Source organism: Xenopus laevis, chromosome 8S (assembly GCF_017654675.1).
Source record: "Xenopus laevis strain J_2021 chromosome 8S, Xenopus_laevis_v10.1, whole genome shotgun sequence".
In the NCBI taxonomy this organism is placed as follows: Eukaryota; Metazoa; Chordata; class Amphibia; order Anura; family Pipidae; genus Xenopus; species Xenopus laevis.
The window spans coordinates 95,834,524-95,860,054 of NC_054386.1; the positions used below are offsets into that span (position 1 = coordinate 95,834,524).

The following is a 25,531-nucleotide window of genomic DNA, read 5'->3' on the forward strand; positions in this document are numbered from 1 at the left end:
TTCTGCCATTCATTTTTGTGTAAACAAATATAATAAACTATCTATATAAAATATTTTTTCCAGTGCCCAAAATGAATTGCGTGTGTATATTTTTATTTATATATATATATATATATATATATATATATATATATATATATATATATATATATATATATATATATATATATATATATATATATATATATATATATATATTTTTGATACGTAAGTGGGGGCAGTGATCACAGGACTATCTTATTTCAGTCCTTCTGAAGTGGTGTCAGTGGGAGCTTATCTTGATTCCTGCCTATTGTTCAATTGACAGGCTCAGCAGACAAGGCTCTATTTACATTACAGCAGCTTGTAGGAGGGAGGGGTAATGACATCACTCCAACTTGCAGTGCAGCAGTAAAGTGTGACTGAAGTTTATCAGAGCACAAGTCATATGACCTGAGGGCAACTGGGAAATGTCAAAATGTCTAGCTCCATAACAAATTTTAAAATTAGATATAAAAAAATCCATTTCTTGTTTTGAAAAACGGATTTCAATGCAGGATTCTGCTGTAGTAGCACTATTAACTTATACATTTTGTAAAAAACATGTTTTTCCATGACAGTATCCCTTTAACGACCCATGGGACCAAAACAACCAACTGAAAAAGATTTACTTTTAAGGTCTTAAAGGTACAGGATACCTCCGCTCTATTTCCATATGTTAAAAATTCCCTAATGCACACAGTACATTAAGGCCTAACTTACCCTAAATTCAGCCACAATCTTCGATTTTAATGCAGCTTTTGGAGTTACAGGAGGAGCTGGAAAACAAAAATGAAAAAATTTAAAATATTGTAGTAGGCCTCACAGTTGCACTAAATGATCTTATTGAAAACTGCTTCTTTGGAGCCAAATACAGCAATGCAACTTGTATTCCAAATTACGGAGAGGACGTCTTCCATAGACTCCATTTTATCCAAATCTTTACAAATGATTTCCTTTTTCTCTGTAATAATAAAACAGTAACTTGTACTTGACCCCAACCAAGATATAATTAATCCTTATTGGAAGCAAAACCAGCTTATTCGGTTTATTTAATGTATGCATGATTTTCTAGTAGACAAGGCATTTTCTAGTAGACAAGGCATGAAATTACAGAAAGATCTGTTATCAGGAAAATTCTAGGTCCAGAGCATTCTGGATAATAGGTCCTATAAAAAAAATATATCTATACATCTCTCTACACTATATGTAGGCAAAAATAAAAACGTATCAATATTATTCATAGAAGCCTATCCTATTTTTAAATTGTATACAAATTGAAAAAAAAAAGTGAAAACATGGCACTGTCAACCAATGCATTTTAAGGATGGGTCGATGGAATGAAAAATGGCCATACAAAGTCATCCACTCATTTGGAGGCCGTTTGGTAAGGACTGCATTAAACATATTAACAACACTTTGGAGCCACATATAGATTAGGCTGTAAATAGGCCCCCATACATATGCCAATAAACAGCTGACAGTCTAGAGAGCAAAAGCTGGCAGCTTACATCAATGTATGGAGTGTTTTAAGGTAATGAAAATATCATAGACAATCCAGAAAATTTCACGAGAGGCATAAGCCTTAATGTATCATTTGGATAAGCTTACCGCTTTCCCAGTTGGGTCTGGGTGCACATGCCCCAGACCTTCAGCATAGGGGAGTACTTCACAACACATCACAGGCAGGCACCAATCCAGGTGTAATGAAAATATCATGTTGTGTTGCCCTGCACTGGTAAAACTAGTGTGTCTGCTTCAGAACCTCTACTATAGTTTATATAAACAAGCTGCTGTGTAGCCATGGGGGCAGCCATTCAAGCACAGGATACACAGTAGATAACAGATAAGTACTACTATAGTTTATATAAACAAGCTGCTGTGTAGCCATGGGGGCAGCCATTCAAGCACAGGATACACAGTAGATAACAGATAAGTACTACTATAGTTTATATAAACAAGCTGCTGTGTAGCCATGGGGGCAGCCATTCAAGCACAGGATACACAGTAGATAACAGATAAGTACTACTATAGTTTATATAAACAAGCTGCTGTGTAGCCATGGGGGCAGCCATTCAAGCACAGGATACACAGTAGATAACAGATAAGTACTACTATAGATTATATAAAAAAGCTGCTGTGTAGCCATGAGTGCAGCCATTCAAGCACAGGATACACAGTAGATAACAGATAAGTACTGCTATAGTTTATAGAAACAAGCTGCTATGTAGCTATGGGGCAGCCAGTCAAGCACAGGATACACAGTAGATAACAGATAAGTACTACTATAGTTTATATAAACGAACTGTTGTGTAGCCATGGGCGCAGCTATTCTGAAAAAGGAGAAAAGGCACATGATACACAGCAGATAATAGATAAGCTCTATAGTATACAATGGGATTCTTCATAACATATCTGTTACCTACTGTGTATCCGGTTATCAACTGTAGTTGAAATAAACACACCGGTTTTGCCAGTGCAGGGGTACCAGTACATTATATTGTCTTTTCTTTAAAACATTTTCATTTTTTGGTGATAATGTTCCTTTAAGAATGGATTAATGCTATTTGCAAAACAGAGGCAGTGATAAGGGATTATCTATTTGCACAAAGTGGTTGTCAGGTCACTGAACCAAAAAAAACAGCCTATGTAGGTGCGAAATGAATACTGTAACAGTAGGGAAATTGGGATGTTTTTTTTTTTTTTTTTTTTTTTTTTACATAATTTGGAGCACCTTACCTTTAGGCTTAAAAAAAAACATTTAGTTCACATGTTTTTAAATTAATATGGATTTATGCAGCTCAGTTACCATCCAGTACAAGGCAATGGTTTATTTTTCTTAATGAGATTCCTTTTTTACTGTAAAATTAAACTTTTTAAATCCTACTCTAAGGTCAAACAACTTGATCAGGGCCCCGATTTGCTTATAACAAGATTTATAGAAACATTGATGTACTAATCATACAGAAATATCCCCGACAGTGCATACGTGTTTGTCTTCACATTTCAACCTCAGGTTAGGCTTCTAGTACAGGTATGAGATCAGTTATCCAGAGATTTTATGAGCAAGGGGGTTAGTTCTAATTTAAATGAAAACTATACCTCCAAAATGAATACTTACGCAACAATTTATATCATATTAAGTGGCATATTAAAGAATCTTATCAAACTGGAATATATATTTAAAGGAGAAGGAAAGTCGCTGGGGGTGCCAACGAGAGGCAATTACCAGCTTAGGGGCATTTACTTGTGCGGGGGGAGCAGTGAGGGGGAGGACTATGGAGGGTACAGGTTTTTTATTAGCAACGGATTTTACTTCTCCTTTAAGGAAACGCAAGCATCAACGCCAATAAAACTGCTATTGCAGAAACCTGATGTGCCCGTTTGCCTGGTCTCCTGAATGGTAGATTTAACAGTTATGGTCTTGTACAAAAGGACAGCAATAATGTATGTTATAGTCTACATAGATGAAAACAAGATTGGTAGAACAAAATTACAGGCCCAAATCAAAAGTAAAACTCCACAATAATAACAGTACTCTATGTCCAATCTGGGTGCATTATCCCCAGCCTGAGCTGAGCGAGTTAAGACACTATTATCCAGGAATGCGTTAAACATTATAAATTCAATTCATAAATAAAATCAGCAAATTAGCACCAACATTTTGGGACTCGCGTATTTTCTAAAACTTAAGAGACATTTGATAAAGGAATGAGAGTCCTTAAACATCACGCAATCTATAGAACTGTAACCTTAAGACTGACCATCTCATACAGCCTATTATATAAGAAAAAAAAATGACCAATCATCTCATACATATATACAGGTATGGGACCTGTTATTCAGAATGCTCGGGACCTGGGGTTTTCTAGATAATGGATCTTCATTCTACTAGAAAATCATGTAAACATTAAATAAACCCAATAGGCTGCTTTTGCCTCCAATTAGGATTCATTATATCTTAGTTGGGATCAAATATAAGCTACTGTTTTATTATTACACAGAAAAAGGAAATAATTTTTTAAAATTTGGATTTTTTGAATAAAATGGAGTCTATGGAGGCTCTGGATAACGGGTTTCCAGATAACGGATCCTCTACCTGTGCTTTAAAACGAAGCATCCCATATTTAACTGACCCAAACAATAATTGTGTCCGTCAAACAATTGTTTAGCCCTAAATAGAATATACCCAAGAATAAACCAGACTGTACTCCAGCTGGGAAAATTACTTATACAGGTGCAACAAACAGTTATTTTTACAGGTGTAAACAGTTATTTTATCCTTACAACATTCCACGTATGTTTTCATTCCTTACAGATGCACTCAGAGCCATTCTTTAACACTTGCTAAAAATACCTACATTACAGCTATTCTCATTTGCACTTTCTTAAATTACACTCCACCACGCAAAATAAATGAATGTAATATGTGCCCTACGACATATATAAGCGAATATATAAAGCAACCCCATTAAAGGGCTTGTTCACCTTCAAACACTTTTTCAAGTTCAGTTGACTTCAAATTGAAAATAATCTAAATCTAATCTAGAAATAAAGACTTTTTCCAATTACTTTCTATTTGAGACCGTTTCTATAATACATGGGGCAGATTTATTAAAGGTTCAAATTGTAAATTCGAATTTTCAAGTTGGATTTGGGTTTGGGATTTGCATTCGAGTTGGGAATAATCCAAACTTGAATTCAAGATTTATCATACATTCACCCTGGGAACAACTCGAATTCGACTATTTGCCGCCTAAAACCTGCCGAGTTCATGTCAATGGCAGAGGTCAAGTGACCTATTGAAGATGTTAATAGCCTTCCTGACTCGATTTGAATTTAGTCGAATTTGATTTTGAGTTTTCGGGTCGTAATATTTATGGAGGCACCGATTCCAGGATTCGGTTCGGAATCCTTCAGCCCAGCCTAACAGAATATGCATATTTTTTGCATATGCAAATTAGGGACGGGTGGGAAATCACTTGATTTTTTGTCACAAAACATGGAAGTAAAAAATGTTTCCCCCTTCCCACTCCTAATTTGCATATTAGAATTTGGATGCGGTTCAGTATTCGGCCGTTCGGCCCGAATACAAAATAGTGGATTCGGTGCATCCCTAGTAATATTTGATCGAGTTTTCGAAGTTTTTTCTTAAATAAGTTACTACTGGAGTTTTGAGGTCATTCGAGGTAAAAAAAAAACTAACATTCGACCTTTGATAAATCAGCCTCTAAAGTGTTAAGTTTAATTTTTCACTCTCGTTTCAGAGATCTGTAGGGGGGGGGGGTCGCCGACTCTGTTCTAAATTGATACATTTAGTTGATACATTTCTTATCTTTGACCCTGTTGAGCAGAATCCCAGAGTTTCATTAAAGGCAGCTATTACAATTGATCCAATAGTTGCCAATATTCCACAGATACTGCTGAGTAGTGACGGGCGAATTTGTCTTGTTTCGCGAAACTGGGGAGAAATTTTCGAATTTGAAAACTACGATTTGCAAAATGGGCACCGGCGTCAAAGCTACGTCGCCAAAAGAATTTGACGCCAGTGAATTTTCTCTGCAAATTCGCAATTTTTTTCCACCGACGGCAAAACGCAGAGATTCGCCCATCACTACTGCCAAGAAATGAATCAACTAATTGTATCAAATAAATTTAGCAAATGTTAACAGTTCAGATGCTCCTGGATCACTGAGCTGCCAGTCAACACTAGACAGGAATATTAAACTTTAAACTTACATTTTGGGAAAATGGTAAAAAAAATAACAGATGGAACGCAATTGATAAAAAGTCCATTTATATTGAAAAAATGTATGGTGAACAATCTGAAAAGAACTGAAGTATTTGGAAGGTGAACAACCCTTTAACAGCTAATAAACAGTCTAAAAAAAGCATTTTAGAAATCTCACCTTCTTGTACTTTTTCTGGTTTAGGACGAGAGCTTCTGTTTCGTTTTCCTGAATTTCCATCTCCTATAGAAAAGACAACGATCTATTAGTATACAATCTTTAAATAGAGTCAATTTTATTTATTTTCAGGAGAGAAAAGTATTAGACCCTTTTAGGATATTATCACACTTTGTGCTTTCTTCACCAGCAGAGAACACTTAGGACATGGTGTCTCAATTATTTCTCCGATACAAGAACTGTGCGAGAAATGTTCCCCTGCATTAAGGTTTATGAATAATCTCGCAAACTATGATGAACAAAAGGAATCAAAGGGCACAATTACCATTTGGGAGTGCTGTACACATAACTTTGCTGGAACACTGATCCAGTTTGGATTATGGCAACCATAATCATTAGGGATTGCGTTTCTAACCAGAGTTTTTTTTTTTTTAACACGCTGGCCCTTTAAGAAATTAAATTTGACTATTTGCCACCTAAAACCTGCCAATTGCTGTTTAAGTCAATGGGAGAGGTCCAGGGATCAATTTGGAGTAGTTTGCAGCCTTCCAGACATTCGAGTGTTTTTTTTTTTTTTCGCAGAAAAAACTCGAATCTAATTTTCAAGGTCTAATTAATTCACCAGAGGTTTTTTTTTTTTTGCAAATATAATTTCGATTGGTCAAATTTAGGGGAATTTTTAAAAGCTCACATGAATTTGAAATTTGACCTTTGATAAATAACCACTTAGAGGACAATTTATCAAAGGTCGAATTTCAAGAAATTCATGTGAATTTTTATTTTTTTTATATTTTTTACTAGAATATACCATATATACTCGAGTATAAGCCGTCCCGAGTATAAGCCGAGGTACCTAATTTTACCTCCAAAAACTGGGAAAGCTTATTGACTCGAGTATAAGCCTAGGGTGAGAAATGCAGCAGTTTCTGGTAAGTTTCAATCAAAAAATTGAGGGTTTCTGTTCACATTGGAGGTGCCGGCGTCTCGTTCTTGAACGCCGGCGACTATTCTTTTGCGCTTGACCCGAGTATAAGCCGAGGTAGAGTTTTTCAGCATTTTTGGGGGCTGAAAAACTGCTTATACTCGAGTATATTCGGTACTCACAATTCAGTTATTTAAGAAAAAGGAAAAGAAAAGGAAGGCTATTAACATCTCCAAATGGCTCAATGGACCTCTGCCATTGACTTGCACATGAACTCGGCAGGTTTTATATTCAAATTAGGATTCCAGGTTTCCTTGGTCAATGTGTTAAAACTCACATTCGAATAAGTGGATTAAAATTCTAATTGTGTGGATTTTAAAACTCAAAAATTCTAATTTGAATTTGCAATTCGACTCTTGATAAATCTGCCCCTTAGAGCAGAAGCAGGTAAAAAATTATTAAAAGTATCAATCACTTGGTGTAGAGGAAAAAAGTAAACATTCTGACAAGCTGTAATTAAAATATGCTAGAAATAAGCTACTCCTTTTTTTCTTTTATTGTTTAATCAAATTGAACTTTACAGTAATTAGTCAAAATCCTTAGGGATTGTGTTTACAACCCAAGGGCTCTGTTTCTTTTAACACTGCTGCCTGCAGAGACCTTTAAAAAACCAGTTACACCATGAAAAGTAAACCTAAGATTTTTTGCTTAGAACGCAGAATAAATATGCTGCAATTACAGGAATATATGCTGTAAAAATGCTACAATCAGGATAACAAAATACAGGTATGGGACCGGTTATCCAGAATGCTCGGGACCTGGGGCTTTTTGGATAACGGATCATTCCGTAATTTGGATCTTTAAAACTCTAGTGGAAATCATGTAAACATTAAATAAACTGGTTTTGCTTCAAATAAGAATTGATTAGATCGTGTACAATGTACTTTTTATTATTACACAGTAAAAAAAATAGTTTTTAAAAATTTGGATTATATGGATAAAATGGAGTGTATGGGAGATGGTCATTCTGTAATTCTGAGCTTTTTGGATAACTGGTTGCTGGATAACGGATCGCATACCTGTAGATTTTAACATGTACTGGACAAAAATAAGTAGCACATCCGATCAAATTCACAATTTCAACTTCAGACCACATTCGTAATTGCTGGTGTTACTGGTCATTCAAAATAGACACAAAATTCTAGGGACGCACTGAATCCAGGAATTGGGCCTAATAACGAACTGAATCCGAATCTTAACTTGCATATGCAAATTAGGGGCAGGGAGGGAAATTGTAACTTCCTGTTAAAAAAGAATTCCCCTTTCGACCCCTAATTTGCATATTCAAATTAGGATTCGGATTCGGCCTAATCTTTCACAAAGGATTTGGCCAAATCCAAAATAGTGGATTCGGTGCATCGCTACAAAATACAATGTTAACAAAAGCAGATAAACCAAATTCAGTTCATATTATATGTGCAGGGTATCGTTTATCAAATGAACCTCCCATAACAACTCTACAGTACCCTATAAACACCTTGAATGTAACTGCACAATTACTAGACTTCAAAAGACAATGAATGGCATAGGGACTGAAACAAAAAGAATTCCAAAAGGGCACCAATTGCAAAGCTCTAATACAATCTTTAAAAATGGGCAATAGGAAGGGATCATACAAACATCTTGTGTATTGGTTCTCTAAAAGGGAACAATTGGGAAAATAAAAATGTAATATAAGCTTCAGCATACTAAAACAAACTTTCTAAATATAATAAAAAATTCTGCATTGTTTCTGAAATAATCAAGTTTATCTTCACTATTCCTCTCACAGCATCTGTTTCTCTTCATTCTGTCTTCATGCAGCAGTTGGGTGTCAGATATTCATTGACAGTTAGATCCAATATATCTTATAGGGGGGCTCCTTTTGCCTAGAAGATGTATTAGAGCTCACTCTATTAAAATCACCAGACATCATGCCTCTCTACATGCAAAATTTGTGCAAAAGACAGTTATTTTGTTAGATTATGTTTGACCTGAAATCAGTTATTTAAGTAAGCTCTTATACATCTGCTAGGCAAAAGGACCATCCCCCCCTATAAGATATATTGGATCTAACGGTCAATGAATATCTGACACCCAACTGCTGCATGAAGACACAATGAAGAGAAACAGATGCTGAGAGAGGAATAGTGAATATAAACGTAATTATTTCAGAAACAATGGAGACATTTTAATTGATTGTATCTGGGAAGTTTCTTATTTCAGTATGATGAAGCTTATATATCAATGTGCGATAGTTCCCCTTTAAACCATGTCACTTTATTCTTCAGCGAAGACATATTCTGCAGCACTTTACACAAATGATAAATCATTCACATCAGTCCGTCTCAGTGGAGCTTACATAAGTCCCTACTGAGACCTGACATAAAACCCTCATTAAAAATAACCACTGCACATGACTAAATCAGTGTTTCCCCTGAGCAAAATAAAACGAGGGAGCACCTGCTAGATGAAATAAATGTACACAATTTGCACAAGAGAAAGCAATGTTTTCCTATGTAAGGTGGCTCTAACTTTAAACAAGAAGGAAAGCTACGGAGGCTTTTTATTAGCAATAGATTAGCTGCAATAGTTCAAGCTAGCATGCTATTATTCTGTATAATGTTTTACAATACCTGAGTAAACAGCTCTAGAAGCTCTATGTTTGTTTAGGATAGCAGCTGCCATATTAGCTTGGTGTGACATCATTTCCTGCCTGAGTCTCTCCCTTCTCACTCATAGCTCTGGGCTCAGATTACAGCAGGGAGACGAGGAGGGGGGAGAGAGGAGCAAACTGAGCATGCTCAAGCCCTGGAGGTTTAAGCTGAAAACAGGAAGTCTGATACAGAAGCCCATGAGTACACAATAGAAGGAAAGAAATGTGGTGTTTGTTTTGACAAAGGACTCAGAGCAGCATTACTTTGAGGGTTTACTGGCGTATTTATATAGACCTTTCTGATAAGGCTTACTTACTTTTAACCTTTCCTTCTCCTTTAAAGGAATTTTTAACATGATGCAATTAGTATTCAGAGAATATTTGCCATTGATTTTCATAATTTCTCTTTTTTTTTTTTTGCTTTACAGCTTTTAGGCTCAGTATTGTAACTGCAGTTTGGGAGCAAAAAAGCAGGACAAATAGAAGAGGTCTACAACACAGCTTCGCTATTTAACTCTTATTACATTTTATTGCACTTGATTGTGTCGAAGAGCCTTTATGCAAACCCCTGGACTGCAAGAATAGAAACTCCATCAAGATTTCTTCTGCTGCAATTGCCTTTCAACAATACTTATTAAGCAGTTACCAGCCATTGTATGGAATATGGGAAACTGGCTGCAGCAACTATTTATTCTATACAAAGGGTCATTCCCTTTATATAAATAGAATTTAGATTCAGAGAAATCCTATTGGCTTGTTTCATGGAAATAAAATATCCTTCCCGTGAGAGGTGAACAACACTAATTTTCTCTTGCGCATAAAACAAAGTACAGCTTTAATTTGAAAGGGGAAAAAAAAATCTTACTTAAACCAGATTTTAAAGATGTGATTAAATCCTCTTGGTAAATATTTCTCTCTTCCCAGATCTTAAAAATTCTCTCCACAGATTTTGATACAGATCCATCCCTATAAAGAAATAGAAATATATTAAAAAAAAAAGTAGTAAAAGTATTAAAGCCAATGCAAATATGTGTGCCTGAAATAAAATAGGAGTAGCACATAATCAAGCGTTTTTTGAAATGAATGGATGGTTATAAAATCCCTTCCCCAACTTATATTTTAATAAGATGAGTGGAACAATTGAAAATGAATACAGGTACAGGATCTGGAAACTCATTATCCAGAAAGCTCAGAATTACAGGAAGGCTGTCTCCCATAGATACCCTTTTTAACAAATACATTTTTTTTTTTTAATGATTTATTTTTTCCCTATAATAAATCAGTTCTTTGCATGTGATCCCAGCTACAATACGATTCATCTTTATTGGAGGCAAAACAATTCTACTGGGTTTATTTAACATTTAAATAACTTTTAAGTAGACATAAGGCATGAAGATCCAAAATTTGGGAAAAAACCCAGGTCTCAAGCATTCTGGATAAATGTCCTATACCAGCACTATATTATACAACCCCTAAAGTTGTTCCCAAGGGTATATTCAGCTGATCTAAACTATTTCAAGACATTAAGGGGCAGATTTACTCAAAGTGAAATCGTACGATTGTACGATTAAATCGTTCAATTCTAAGTATGAAGTTAAAAATACTTCGACTTCGAATGTCGAAGTAACCTATTCGATGGTCGAATTTCTAAGTTTTTTGCACTTCAAAATTCGACCCTTGATAAATCTGCCCCTTAATGTGTCAGAATACTGTTAGCCAGCCATAATACTGTTGGTAATGGACTATTTTTAAATACACAATTCACACATTCGTTATTCCCCTTTAATTCACACAACTTAAAGGATGAGTAAAACTTTAAAATAAACTAATGTAACACTGAATAAGGGTGCAATGCTAAGAAGTACATTTATTATTTTTGGAATATGCATTTATTATTTGTTTTTTATTCCAAGATATTAAGGGATAAATATAAATGAGTTGTGTTCCAACAGCGCCACCTGCTGGTCATTTTCCCACCAGTCTGACCACCAAGTAGTCAACGAAGTTGTCAGGAGAAAGAAAAAGGCTGCTCTGATGTTCTTCTACTTAGGGAAAATTAGAAACCTCTCTTAAATCTTTCCTAAGTAGAAGAACATCAGAGCAGCTTTTTTCTCTCTCCTGACAACTTCCTTGACTACTTGGTGGTCAGACTGGTGGGAAAATGATCAGCATTGTTTTAACAGCGCTGTTGTAACAAAATTTATTTAGTTAGTACGGGGCAAATTTATCAAAGGTAGAGGTGAATTTTCAATGAAAATGAGCAATTTTTTGTGTACTTCGACTAGGGAATAGTCCAAATTCGAAATTTATCATCTACTGTCGAAAAAATTAGACCGACCATTCACCATCTAAAACCTGCCGAATTGATGTTTTAGCCTATGGGGGACCTCCTAGAACCGATTTGGAGTCACTTGGTGGACTTTGAAAAATCTAAGTTTTTTTGGGTAAAAACTTTGAATCGAATTTGATCGAATGCGCCATTACTTGCCAGAACACAGACCCATTTGATTAAAAACGGACTTATTCGACCAAAAATTTTTTTATAAAAAAACTTCGACTTCATTTTGGTTGGTCCTTTTGAATTCGAATTTCAACGTTTTTTCAATTCGAAATTCGACCCTTGATAAATATCCCCCTACATGGAGTGACACTCCTATGAGAGCCAATAATTATACGTCACAGAGAAAGGAATAATTCTTAATCAGTACAGTCCTCATGATATGTAACATACTTACTTTACTAGAGAAGCAGCCTCAGGTAAAACTTCTGCAAATGCCTCCCGATACACAATGGCATTTTTCCTTTTGCAGTTCTGAATGATGTCGTTTGCCAGGTAAAACAGGTTAAGTCTGTGACTGAATCCAGCTGTAAAGAAGGAGCAGCACATAATTAGCAATGGTGCCAAATACAAAATGCCTACATATTTCACAAAAATTACATATTTTAGATATTAGTTGATATATGAGTGGTCATGTACTTAAATAACAGCCTGCTCGTACGTCATTATATATGTGCCGTTTATAACTTAAGATGATCTTTTCTAGAACTGTCGAAAAGCTTAACATAAGCAATTTTGTAAAAAAAACAAAAAAATCACATAACTCAAGTGACATATCTTAATAAATTACAGTAAGGGGTACATTATCCACTTTATCAAGAACATATGCAAGTTAGATGTGCCTCTATTAAATAATCCACACTGCATATCGTCTTATAGAACTTCTGATGAAGCGACAAATGATTCACGAAAACGTTGCCTCCCTGGCTGATTCAACTATATGTGTTTTTAAATGGACGAATAAAGTTTTTATTCAAGTTTGGTTGCATTGCCCATCTTGGTCCGGTAAAGCGATCCCTATTGCAGTTTATCGACGTTGGAGGTCTTACAGTGCTGCATTACTCCCTTGTACTAAATACATCTGTGAACCATTTCCAGTTTTAACAAATTTAAGTGGAGATTGTTCTAAATAAACACTAACCCCCACCATATGCAATACATGGCAAAAAGTTTGCCCAGGTGCAGCAATCTGCAGGCTTCAAAGGAATTGTTCAGTATAAAAATAAAAACTGGGTAAATAGACAGGCTGTGCAAAATAAAAAATGTATCTAATATAGTTAGTTAGCCAAATATCTAATGTATAAAAGACTGGAGTGACTGGATGTGTAACGTAAGAACATAGCCCAACTTCCTGCTTTTCAACGCGCTTGTTTTCACTGACTGGTTACCAGGCAATAACCAATCAGAGACTTGAAGGGGGGGCCACATGGGTCATTTCTGTTACTTTTGAATCTGAGTTGAATGCTAAAGATCAATTACAAACTCACTGAACAGTTATGTCCCATGTGGCTCCCCTTATAGTCACTGACTAACTCAGAGTTAGAGAGCTGAAAAGCAGTGTTCTGGCTATTATTTTAGGCATCCAGTCACTTCAGCCTTTATACATTACATTTTTGCCTGACTAACTATATTAGAAACATTTTTTTATTTTGCACAGCCTATTTACCCAGTTTTTATTTTCACGCTGAAATATTCCTTAAAAAAAAAAAAAAAAGGACCAATAAATGTTAATTGCCGACTGGTTCATATGGACGATTTGACCAATAGCAAACTTTGCACTTATTACTCCCCATGTGAAAAATGCCAATAGGACTATTCTAGCACATGTATGGGACCTGTTATCCAGAATGTTCGGGACCTGGGGGGGGGGGGGGTTCCGGAAAATGGATCTTTCTGTAATTTGGATCTTCATACCTTAAGTCTACTAGAAAATCATGTAAACATTAAATAAAACCAATAATGATTGATTATATCTTAGTTTTGAAACATGTACAAGGTACTGTTTTATTATTAAAGAGAAAAAGGAAATAATTTTTAAAATTTGGATTATTATTATGGGGTCTATGGGAGATGCCATTCACATAAAAAAGGCTCAGTTTAGTTCTACTCAGTTATGGAGGCCCTAAAATATTACCAAAGTACATTGCCTTGCATTTAAAACAGAATGTCATTTTCCAGTTTGCAGACCAGTTTCTCTATGTCAAATAACTCTGCAAAGTTTAATATTAATAAAAAACACATTACTTCCAATGCCCACCGCCAGGTCATTAATAAACAAGTTTAAAAAAAACAAAAAAAAAACCCCAGCAATGCAGTTGGCCCAGGGTTATAACAGTGAGCACCACAGAGTGATCCTCTTCCGGCTTCTTTTGTCTTCAAATTTCTCGGGCATACGCGAGAAGACAGAAGAAGCTGGAAGATAAGTGATTTGTGGTGCTCACTGGTATAACCCCGGGCCGGTGCAGTTTTCTGCTGATAGGAGCACCGGCCCAGGGTTTCAGGTAAGTTAATACATTCACTTGGGGGTACCTAACATACATTTAGCACCCCCAAGTGGTTAACAACTTTCCTTATCCTTTAAAGCAACAAAAATATGTAATGTTGCCCTGCGATGGTAAAACTGATCGGTGTGCTGTTTGCAGAAACACTACAATAGTTCATATAAACAAGCTGCTATGTAGCTATGGGGCAGCCAATCAATCACAGGATACACAGTAAATTACAGATAAGTACTACTATAGTTTATATAAACAAGCTGCTGTGTAGCCATGGGAGCAGCCATTCAAGCACAGGATACACAGTAGATAACAGATAAGTACTACTATAGTTTATATAAACAAGCTGCTGTGTAGCCATGGGGGCAGCCATTCAAGCACAGGATACACAGTAGATAACAGATAAGTACTACTATAGTTTATATAAACAAGCTGCTGTGTAGCCATGGGAGCAGCCATTCAAGCACAGGATACACAGTAGATAACAGATAAGTACTACTATAGTTTATATAAACAAGCTGCTGTGTAGCCATGGGGACAGCCATTCAAGCACAGGATACACAGTAGATAACAGATAAGTACTACTATAGTTTATATAAACAAGCTGCTGTGTAGCCATGGGGCAGCCATTCAAGCACAGGATACACAGTAAATTACAGATAAGTACTACTATAGTTTATATAAACAAGCTGCTGTGTAGCCATGGGAGCAGCCATTCAAGCACAGGATACACAGTAGATAACAGATAAGTACTACTATAGTTTATATAAACAAGCTGCTGTGTAGCCATGGGAGCAGCCATTCAAGCACAGGATACACAGTAGATAACAGATAAGAACTACTATAGTTATTTAAACAAGCTGATGTGTAGCCATGGGGGCAGCCATTCAAGCACAGGATACACAGTAGATAACAGATAACTACTAATATAGTTTATATAAACAAGCTGCTGTGTAGCCATGGGGGCTGCCATTCAAGCACAGGATACACAGTAAATAACACGTAAGTATAGTTTATATAAACAAGCTGCTGTGCAGCAATGGAGGCAGCCAGTCAAGCACAGAATACACAGTAGATCACATTCAAGGACAGGATACATAGCAGATAACATATCAGCTCTTTGGTATACAACGGGATTCTTCAGAGCTTATCTGTTATCTGCTGTGTATCCTGTGCCTTTTATCCTTTTTCCAGCCTGAATAACTGCATTTCAGTACAGAGGACATATACAATACGTATGTAAATAGATTTCTTTATCCTTTTAAAATACATAGTTTCATAGTTAATCTGGATTTAAAAAAGATCAAAGTCCATAAATGTCAATATAAAGGCTGTAATAAATAAACAAAAACATTAATTCTTAGATGGAGTGAAGGGTAAGAGACAAGCACCTATTCAAATATTAGAAACTAAGGGGCAGATTTATTAAGGGTCGAATTGAAAATTTGAATTCTCAAATTTTTTTTCCATGGTCAAAACTGTCAAATTCGAATTCTGGTGTGGGGAGACCAGAGTATCCAAAGGAAACCAACACACAGATACAAACGCCTTGAAGACAGCGCCTAAAGCTGCCCATAGACGTGCAGATTTTAGTCTAGTAGTAAAAGAACAACAGACAATGTTCTGACCGTAACAGCAATTGTATGAAAGTTATGTCCGACACATTCTAGGGACAGTCACCCATTGATATGGTCAGATATATGCAGAGAAATTATCATTAGCTGACAAATCTTCTGTAAAATCGACTGATCGCCATGGTACGAAAAATGTTGGGACGAACCACACACGGTCTGAAAATTGGATGAAACTAATTTTTGTGCGACAATCTTTGTGTCTATGGCCAGCGTAAGCCAAAATTGAACGCAAGGGGGCAGCACTGTAAAGGTGGAAGTTTCCATTCTTACAAGGATTCGGTTGGAAATTCGGCCTTTTTCAGCAGCATTTGGCCGAATCCTTGTGCCTAGCCGAACCGAATTCGAATATGTAAATTATGGACAGTGGGAAATCACGTGACTTTTCATCACAAAACAAGGAAGTAAAAAAAAAATTCCCCCCACTTTTCCCTTTCCCGAACATAATTTCAGATTATTCAGAATCTTTCACGAAGGATCCAGCTGTATCCCAAATAGTGGATTTGATGTATCCCTAATTCATACCAATTAAAATATAGCAGCTCAGTTGACTGTGACGGTAAATTCGGCGACTGCTTTGCTCACAGCACTACACTTCGACAAGCGTAGATTCGCCAAGACAACGCTAATCCACTTAAAGTTGTGTCCAGGGCACGAACGCTGGCCAAGTTACGCTAGCGTTACTGCGCCAAGCTGCGCTACCGTTGCCTAATTTGCATACGGCGGGAAGTTACAATGGACGTATATGTTGCAGCAAATACACTACACAAGCCCGGGAAACCTTAATAAAAGAAAATAGAGTTTATGTGCCATATGTTAGTAAATGTAAAGTGAAGCCGGCTACCCCCAAAAAAAATTTGGGCTATTTTTCAGCCTATCACCCTGAAAAAGGAAAAGACGGCCGCGTTTTTTTGGGACTTAGAAACTCCTATCTTTTCTATTGCACTTCGCCTGGTCTGACGTGGTGAAGGCAAGTCTAGCGCAAGAGTAAACATCAGTAAAATCCGCATCTTAGTAAATTTGGGTATTTACGGCCATACGCCAGAGCGCGAATTCGACAGGCATTAGGGAGCAAAGTAGCACTAGAGTCTATCTCCTTTGCTAGTGAAGTTACGCCGGCGACAGCTAGTAAATCGGCAAAGTACCGAAATTACGTCACGCTGGCGAATTTTCACCCGCGTTAAGTCATTTCGCCCTTAAGTAAATTTGCCCCATAGTATCTTTGATGCAGTTGACTATTTCCCTACCCCCAGCTTTGCACTCTAAAGGCTTACACTCAAATTTTCCGTTAGACTGTTAAGAGCTCAAAAATTCAGATTCCCAAGTAATAATCCCATGATTCTGTGGTTGCATCGTCAGGGTCTGAGCAGCCATCAGGAAAATCGAATAGGAAATTTCCCTGTAAAAATCATCAGTGAGAAATCAGAATCAAGTCGTATGACTCAACATCAAAAATGTCACTTTTATTTATGTGCATTTCCTGGTTGTGATACAAGTACGACTGCTTCTCCTTTATATTTTACACACACATTGTTTTTTGTTTTTTTTAAGAAAAAGCATCAAGTAAGGATGATATAGTGTGCAATCACAGAGACAAGCCCCCAGCAAAATCATTTTAGGACCTACTAACATTTCAGAAGAAACTTTCTACTAAAGTTTTAAAAGGCAATTACTTAGTGGCAGATTTACGAAGGGTTGAATGGTTAATTTGAATTCTGTTTGGGTCAAAACTTACAAATTCAAAAACACCAACTCGATTTGAACGGGTCACTTATCACACCTTCAACCCTGGAAAAAGATCAAATTCAACTATTCTCCACCAAAAACCTGCCGAGTTCATGTAGAAGTCATTGGCAGAGGCCCCTTGAACTATTTGGAGATTTTAATATTAGTGATGAGCCAAATATTTTGCCAAGTTTCATTGCGCAAATTACGCCCCATAGACTCCAATGAGAGAAAAAAACGTCCTTAAAAAAAAAAAAAATTCTAGCAAAAGTCTAGTTTTTTTCCCCAGAGGAAAACTTAATTCTAATTATATACGAGTTTTCGGGTTGGGACCATTTGATCGAATTTGAAGTTCCAATTTTTTATTAAAAAAAAAATTACCATAAATAACATACCATTTGAATTGTGAATAAAATTTAATTTATTCGAGTTTTTAAAAAATTCACATTACTTTAAAATTTGACCTTTGATAAATAACCCAATTGTGTCGGGTTCCTAGTTACTCTCCCGTATATAAATACACAAAATCGGAATCTTTGAAGTAGGGATGCACCGAATCCACTATTTGGGATTTGACCGAATCCACTATTTGACCGAATCCCTGGTGTAAGATTCGGCCGAATACTAAACAAATTCTAATTTGCAAACTCAAGTTAGGGGCAGGAAAGGAAAAAAAAAATTCTTTGTGATTTAGTCACATAATTTCCCCACCCGCTCCTAATTTACATATGCAAATTAGGATTCGGTTCAGTCAGGCACAATGATTCGGCCGAATCCTGCTGAAATCCCAAACTGAATCCTGGATTCGGTGCATCCCTACTCTGAAGTAACAAGTAAAAATAACAGGACACTTAACTGTGGCTTATTCCAATCAAAAGTTGATCAGTTTGCAAAGAGGACCAAAGCCAACCCTGCTGCTTGTCATATATTTTATTTTTTCAATTATTTGCCTTTTTCTTCTGACACTTTACGGACCCCATCTAAAAACAATTGCTCTGTAAGCCTACAAATATATTGTTATTGCTGCTTTGTAATAATCATCTTTCTATTCAGGCCTTTCCTATTCATATTCCAGTCTCTTATTCAAATCAGTAATAGCTTTATTTGACCCTAGCAACCAGACTGCTGAAACTGCAAACAGGAGAGCTGCCGAATAAAAAGCTAAAGAACAACAATTAAATATAAAAACAAATTGTCTCATAATATCACTCTCTACATCATACTTAAGGTTTTCTAAAAGGCGAACCAAAAGATTATGGGATGACCACATTCCCTAAACCACTGCAGATTTTAATTTAAATATCAATTCTCATCTCAGGGTATAGAGAAAAAGACAGAATGGGAAAAATACGTACAGTACTGTAAGTCTAGGAAAGCAGTTGAACTTTAAAGGTAAACTATACCCCTCAAACAACGTAGGTCTCTATAAAGATATATTGCATAACAGCTCATATGTAAAACTCTGCTTCATGTAAATAAACCATTTGCATAATAATATACTTTTTTAGTAATGTGCCATTGGGTAATCAAAAAGAGAAAACTGGCATTTTAAAAAATAAGGGCCGCCCCCTGAGATCGTACGATTCACTGTGCACACAAACATACCAACAAACCATACATGTTAGGTCACATGAGCCAATTAACAGTCAGAGTTCTGTCTTTTGCTTCCTCACTTCTGCCTGTTACAGTTAGAGCTGCAGTATTTCTGGTCAGGTGATCTCTGAGACAGCACACAGACCACAACGAAATGGTGGTTCAAGGCAAGAGATGTAAAAGGACAATATTTAGGACAATATTTACACGTGCGTGTGTGTGTGTGTGTGTGTGTATATATATATATATATATATATATATATATATACACACACACACACACACATGTTGGTATGACAAGATTCTTTAATATGCCACTTAAAGGAAAACTATACCCCCCAAACAATGTAGGTCTCTATAAAAAGATATTGCATAAAACAGCTCACATGTAAAATCCTGCTTCATGTAAATAAACCATTTTCATAATAATATACTTTTCTAGTAGTATGTGCCATTGGGTAATCATAAATAGAAAATTGCCATTTTAAAAAAAATAAGGGCCGCCCCCTGGGATTGTAGGATTCACTGTACTCACAAACATACCAACAAACCATACATGTTAGGTCACATGAGCCAATTAACAGACAGAGTTGTGTCTTTTGCTTCCACACTTCCTGTTACAGTTAGAGCTGCAGTATTTCTGGTCAGGTGATCTCCAAGGCAGCACACAGACCATCACGAAATGGTGGCTCAAGGCAAGAGATGTAAAAGGGAAATATTTACTTAAATATATATTCCAGTTTGGTGAGATTCTTTAATATGCCACTTAATATGATATGAACTATTTGTTGCTTAAGTGTTCATTTTGGGGGTATAGTTTTCCTTTAATTTGATATATACTATCTGTTGCTCAAGTATTCATTTTGGGGGTATAGTTTTCCTTTAACTGGAGTTAGTTCTTTATGGCAACAGCACAGCCAAACACCAAGGGGGTTGTATATGGAGAGGCAGATTTATCCAAGTGTGAATATAGAACTCACTCACTTTCTATTCATTCCTATGGGATTTTTAGAAACTAATTTATCAATGGAATTCACCATTGGATAAACGGTATGAATAGAAAGTGAGGTTTTTCTCAGGTAAGTTCCAAATTCACACTTTGATAAATCTGTCCTGGGGAGTCAGCTGGGACTCACTAGTTAACCCAGTAATTTTCCCCCGACTTCTCCCCATTATTTCCACAAAATATGTTGCTCATGGTTGGAAAGCACAGATTGCACAAATTGAAGTTCATTGTACTAAGTGTGGAACATAAATTAAATATAAAGTAGGCCGGGGGCAACTGCAATCCATAAACAGTTACTTTTTGCAAATTCCAAGCAACTATTCAACTGGTCTGGAATGATATGCCATCTTCTTTTGACTCTTTCTAGTTTTTAAATGGGGGTCACTGACCCCATCTAAAAACAAATGCTCTGTAAGACTACAAATGTATTGTTATTGCTACTTTGTATTACTTAGCTTTCTAATCAGTCCTCTCCTATTCATATTCCAGTCTCTTATTCAAACCAATGCATGGTTGCTAGGGTTATTTGGACCTTAGCAACCAGATTGCTGAAACTGGAAATTGGAGAGCTGCTGAATAAAAAGCGAAATAACTCAAGAACCACAAACAATAAAAAACAATTGCAAATTGTCTCAGAATATCACTCATCATCCTAAAAGTTAACTTAAAGGTGAACAACCCCTTTAACCTTTACTCCGAGTAGTAGCTTATAAATGGATTGTTCTAAGCAATATTTCAATATGTTCTATGGTTTTTGATAAGAAGGTAGCTGGACTGAATTGTCAGTGACCCCACAATTGCTTAGTATTTTAATAATTTACCTCCCCCAAAGATGAAAAACAAGTGTGAATTTTCTTCACTATTAAGAATATAGGGTTAACAAACCCTTTCACTGAAAAAACAATATGACCGTACATCACAAAAAGTGGGCAGGACATGAAAATTTGTCCTCCACAGAATGTAAGTGTTTTTAAAGTAATTTCAATAAAGGTATGGGATCAGTTATCCGGAAAACCAGTTATCCAGAAAGTGCAGCATGAAGGAAAGTCAGTCTCCCATAGACTCCATCATAATCAAATGATCTAAATTCATAAAAATGATTTCCTTTTTCTCTGTAATAAAAAAACAGTAGCTTGTACTTGATCCAAACTAAGATATAATTAATCCTTATTGGAAGCAAAACAAGCCTATTGGGTTTATTTCATGTTTATATGATTTTCTAGTAGACTTAAAGGGGTGGTTCACCTTCAAGTTAACTAAGTATTTTATAGAATGGCAAATACTAAGCAACTGTTCAATAAATTATTTATTTTTTGATAGTTTTTGAATTATTTGCCTTCTTCTGATTCTTTCCAGCTTTTAAAATGGGGGTCAGTGACCCCATCTAAAACAAATGCTCTTTAAGGCTACAAATGTATTGTTATTGCTACTTTTTATTACACGTCTTTCTGTTCAGGCCTCTCCTATTCCAGTCTCTTATTGAAATCAATGCATGGTTGCTAGGGTAATTTGGACCCTAGCAACCAGACAGCTGAAACTGCAAACTGGAGAGCTGCTGAATAAAATGCTAAATAACTGAAAATCCACAAATTATAGAAAATGAAAACCGATTGCAAACGTTCTCAGAATATCACTCTCTACATCATACTAAGTTAATTTAAAGGTGAACAACCCCTTTAAAGTATGAAAATTGAAACTACAAAAAGATCAGGAAAGATCCTGAGCATTCTGGATAACAGGTCCCATACATGTACAACGGTTACTTTTATTAATAGAAAAAAACAGTATTAATGAAAGTGCTTTTAATGTTGATGCTACTTCACCAGATCGCATTTGAGGGGCATGTACTTTTTCCCATATGGTAATAAAACTAGTGATCCTATATATACATAAATAAATACATATGTAGACAAGAGCATAACACACATTATAAGTATGGGATCTATTATATGGAATGCTTGGGACCTAGGGTTTACTAGTGTATAATGTATTTTTGCAATGTGAATCACCATAACTTAAATTGAATAAAAAGATTTAAAAAAGCAAACAATACAATAACTACCCATATGGGTTTATGCTAGAGTTCTTACCATCAGGTACAGCTTTAATTGCTTAAAGGGGTGGTTAACATTTAAGTAAACTTTCAGTATATAATAGAATGGTCAATTCTAAGCAACTTTTCCATTGCTCTGTAAGGCTACAGACTTATTGCTCATCTTTTTATTCAGGTCCTCAGGATACACAGTAGATACCAGATAAGTACAACTAAAGTTTATATAAACAAGCTGCTGTGTAGCCATGGGGGCAGCCATTCAAGCACAGGATACACAGTAGATAACAGATAAGTACTACTATAGTTTATATAAACAAGCTGCTGTGTAGCCATGGGGGCAGCCATTCAAGCACAGGATACACAGTAGATAACAGATAAGTACTACTATAGTTTATATAAACAAGCTGCTGTGTAGCCACGGGGGCAGCCATTCAAGCACAGGATACACAGTAGATAACAGATAAGTACTACTATAGTTTATATAAACAAGCTGCTGTGTAGCCATGGGGGCAGCTATTCAAGCACAGGATACACAGTAGATAACAGATAAGTACTACTATAGTTTATATAAACAAACTGCTGTGTAGCCACGGGGGCAGCCATTCAAGCACAGGATACACAGTAGATAACAGATAAGTACTACTATAGTTTATATAAACAAGCTGCTGTGTAGCCACGGGGGCAGCCATTCAAACACAGGATACACAGTAGATAACAGATAAGTACTACTATAGTTTATATAAACAAGCTGCTGTGTAGCCATGGGGGCAGCCATTCAAGCACAGGATACACAGTAGATAACAGATAAGTACTACTATAGTTTATATAAACAAGCTGCTGTGTAGCCATGGGGGCAGCCATTCAAGCACAGGATACACAGTAGATAACAGATAAGTACTACTATAGTTTATATAAACAAGCTGCTGTGTAGCCATGGGGGCAGCCATTCAAGCACAGGATACACAGTAGATAACAGATAAGTACTACTATAGTTTATATAAACAAGCTGCTGTGTAGCCATGGGGGCAGCCATTCAAGCACAGGATACACAGTAGATAACAGATAAGTACTACTATAGTTTATATAAACAAGCTGCTGTGTAGCCATGGGGGCAGCCATTCAAGCACAGGATACACAGTAGATAACAGATAAGTACTACTATAGTTTATATAAACAAGCTGCTGTGTAGCCATGGGGGCAGCCATTCAAGCACAGGATACACAGTAGATAACAGATAAGTACTACTATAGTTTATATAAACAAGCTGCTGTGTAGCCATGGGGGCAGCCATTCAAGCACAGGATACACAGTAGATAACAGATAAGTACTACTATAGTTTATATAAACAAGCTGCTGTGTAGCCATGGGGGCAGCCATTCAAGCACAGGATACACAGTAGATAACAGATAAGTACTACTATAGTTTATATAAACAAGCTGCTGTGTAGCCATGGGGGCAGCCATTCAAGCACAGGATACACAGTAAATAACAGATAAGTTCTGAAGAATCCCATTGTATACTACAGAGCTTATCTGTTATCTGTGTATCCTGCAACTTTTCTCCGGCCCCATGGCTACAAAACAGCTCATGTTTAGGAAACACACCCGTTTTACCAGTAAAGGGTAACAGTACATTATATTATCATCCCTTTAAAACTGTAATTTGTTGTTCCAGTTTAAACCATATCCTCCTCATTGCAGGGACTGGGCTTAAAGTTCAGCATGGAGCTGGGCAGCCACAAGTTGGAGAGGCCTGAGCTGAGGAAGCTTAACGAATGCTCAGCACAAAGTCAGGCCCTGAGCAGTGACAGAGCCCGGGGGCAGCAGAGCAGAGAGCGCCCCTCACACGCACGAGTCATACTCACATCTGCGCAACCACTTGAGCCAATGCTGCACGACGGTGTTGTAGTGTTTCTTGTTGTCGATGCACCAGGAGGACATGTTTTGGATGGAGTCCATGGTGTTGCTGACGGACTGTAGTTTTCGGTCCAGAGACGCTTCCAGGGTCCCCACAGAGGCCTTGTTGCTGCTGCCGCCCGCCGCCATGTTTACCCACGATCCCCCGCGGCCGCGAGGAGAGGGAGATAAACTGAAGGGGGAGGTGTTCGCGTAGCAACCAGCAGTCTCAACCCCACACCATGAGGATTCGCTGGCGGAAATCCGGCTGTAACTTGAGGTAACCGAGTCCACGCGAGCTCCTCGCCGCCTTAATCTGAGAGGGAAAATAATAAAAGGTCTCTATGTATTAATATATAAAAATGGCGTCACCAAATGCGACTGGAAATTCGGCGCGCGCGCGCGCCCACGAGGCAGAGGTCTGCTTCTAGAACTCGTCCGCCTTCATAGGGGGAGGGGCTTAGCGGGCGTTGACTGCGTCATGGGCCGTAAAAGAGAAAACAGCGCGGGAGCGCGCACGAATAGACAGGAGGGGAGGGGCAAGCAAGCCACGCCTCACTCTCATTTCCCGCCCTAAGGAGGCGGCAAAAGCCTTTGCTGACGCAGCTTGTAGTACAACAGTGACATGTATCTTGTATTTACAGTGACAGTAATAGGCTGTGCGTCAAGTGCCTCAAATTAATGGGTTATACATAGGGGTAGAGTTAAGGCCATCATGTGGCCTTTGTGGAGAGCTAATGACTAAGTCAAGTTTCTTTCTCACATAATACACATGATACTGTGTAAAAACTGACTGGTCACTGGTTGTTTCTAAGGAGTCTACAGGGGTACAATGGTCTCCACACTGTGTGCGCGCAGGGGGGCATTTTGAGAGTAAAATTTGCCCTGATTGTGTGCTGTGACTGGTGGATTGTATAATGTTCATTTCACACAGACAAGGGGCTTGAGAGGGTTAGATGAGCCCCCAAAAAAGTCTGAGCCAATAAAAACAACATTTAGGGGCACATTTACTAAGTGAATTTTCGAATTTAAAAAGTAAAAAAGTTTGACTTCGAAAATCGAAGTACTGTCTCTTTGAAAAAGTTCGACTTCACCACCTTAAACCTACTGAATTGCTATGTTAGCCTATGGGGACCTCGAGTAAGTTTTTAGAAGTCGAAGTAAAATCGTTCGATCGATCGATTAAATCATTCAAATCGTTCGATCCGGAGGATTTCATTGTACGATCGAACGATTTCACTTCGACCGAATATG

The 25,531-nt window shown here is 37.1% G+C and overlaps 1 protein-coding gene across 4 annotated transcripts in view; it reads right to left on the bottom strand.

The window, feature by feature from the left end:
- The window catches only part of rprd2.S (regulation of nuclear pre-mRNA domain containing 2 S homeolog), a 62,369-nt gene extending 37,631 nt beyond the window's left edge, over window positions 1-24,738 (bottom strand). For all 4 annotated transcript variants that reach the window (XR_001932979.2, XR_001932980.2, XR_005963759.1 and 1 more), the window contains exons 1-5: window positions 24,247-24,738; window positions 12,277-12,406; window positions 10,407-10,507; window positions 5,928-5,990; window positions 742-797 (exon numbers count right to left, since the gene is read on the bottom strand). Coding sequence is in view for 1 of the 4 variants with exons in the window: in XM_018233446.2 (XP_018088935.1) it covers window positions 742-797; window positions 5,928-5,990; window positions 10,407-10,507; window positions 12,277-12,406; window positions 24,247-24,427 (531 nt within the window). In the remaining 3 variants the exon portion in view is untranslated. The remainder of the gene's footprint in view (window positions 1-741; window positions 798-5,927; window positions 5,991-10,406; window positions 10,508-12,276; window positions 12,407-24,246) is intronic.
- Between the last annotated feature and the right edge of the window lie 793 nt (window positions 24,739-25,531).